The following is a 1,028-nucleotide window of genomic DNA, read 5'->3' as shown; positions in this document are numbered from 1 at the left end:
GCTGTGCAAAGGCAGCACTTGGGAAAGCTGGGTGAAGAGCAAGAGGAAATTTTTAGCACCACTGTTACAACCTTTCTTTATATCTAAACTTAAGCAAAAATAAAAGCTAAAAGAAAAGAACAACAGCAACATTACTTTCCTTATTTTTCTCACATTCCCTTAGTGAGGCACACCATGACAAAGACTAAACGAGTTGCCCTTGTTGCCCCCACAGCACCTGACACAGCAGCACTAGACACGCCACACAGGTTGAATTAACTTTTATCTGCAACATAAATACTAAATGTTTCTAGAAAAATGTATACTGAGAAAATACAAAAGCAATTAATTTTTATGAAAGGTTTCAAGCAAAAAAGGGGTGTGGATTAATATGAAATATACCTTTTCCTCTCTCCAGGGCTACAGGTAAAGGATGGTAGTTATGAGCACCATATTTAGATTCCCTTTCAAAAATGTACTCAGAGGATGGAGGGCCTTGGACTGTTTTTTTAGTTGCAACAGATGTGGCAGAAGCCACTGAAGAATGAACTCCACGAGGAAGCACAACAACCTTCTGCAAATGTGCTAGTTTGGAAAACATTGTATCCTTCAAGCAGGAAAACCACAGATCTGTCCAAAAAAAGAAGAGGGCATTAAGAGTGAGAATCTTGAGCCGGATGCAGTTGAGAGTACCTGCAGCCCTAGCTACTTGGGAGAACGAGGTCAGAGGCCACCCTGAGAACCAGAGTAAGATTTTATCTCAATCAAACAGTAAGAGAGTCTGTCTCTCCAGAGTTGATGGGCACACCCACTACAGCAGAACCTCCATAGTTGATTGACCACCTCTTTAAATTGATCCTAGTTTGCATAGAACAGATGTGCACCATATGTATGCCATCAACACAGTAGGCCTACTTCCTTATGTTGACCACCTCCATATGGTTTTTTGTTTGTTTGAGACAGAATCTCAAGCTGTCACCTAGAATCATAGCTCACAGCAACCTCCAACTCTTGGGCTCAAGCAATTGTCTTTTTTTTTTTTTTTTTTT

At 40.6% G+C, this 1,028-nt stretch overlaps 1 protein-coding gene across 1 annotated transcript in view; it reads right to left on the bottom strand.

Annotated features, from left to right (window-relative positions):
* OAT (ornithine aminotransferase) overlaps positions 1-1,028 on the bottom strand; it is a 30,439-nt gene that overhangs the window by 18,994 nt on the left and 10,417 nt on the right. Inside the window, exon 3 of the mRNA XM_012807784.2 lies at positions 382-609. Coding sequence (XP_012663238.1) covers positions 382-580 — 199 coding nt within the window. The 5' untranslated portion in view covers positions 581-609. The remainder of the gene's footprint in view (positions 1-381; positions 610-1,028) is intronic.

This window comes from Otolemur garnettii, unplaced genomic scaffold (genome assembly GCF_000181295.1).
Source record: "Otolemur garnettii isolate 467f Iridium unplaced genomic scaffold, OtoGar3 scaffold00075, whole genome shotgun sequence".
In the NCBI taxonomy this organism is placed as follows: Eukaryota; Metazoa; Chordata; class Mammalia; order Primates; family Galagidae; genus Otolemur; species Otolemur garnettii.
This window is presented reverse-complemented; position numbering and strand designations above follow the sequence as displayed.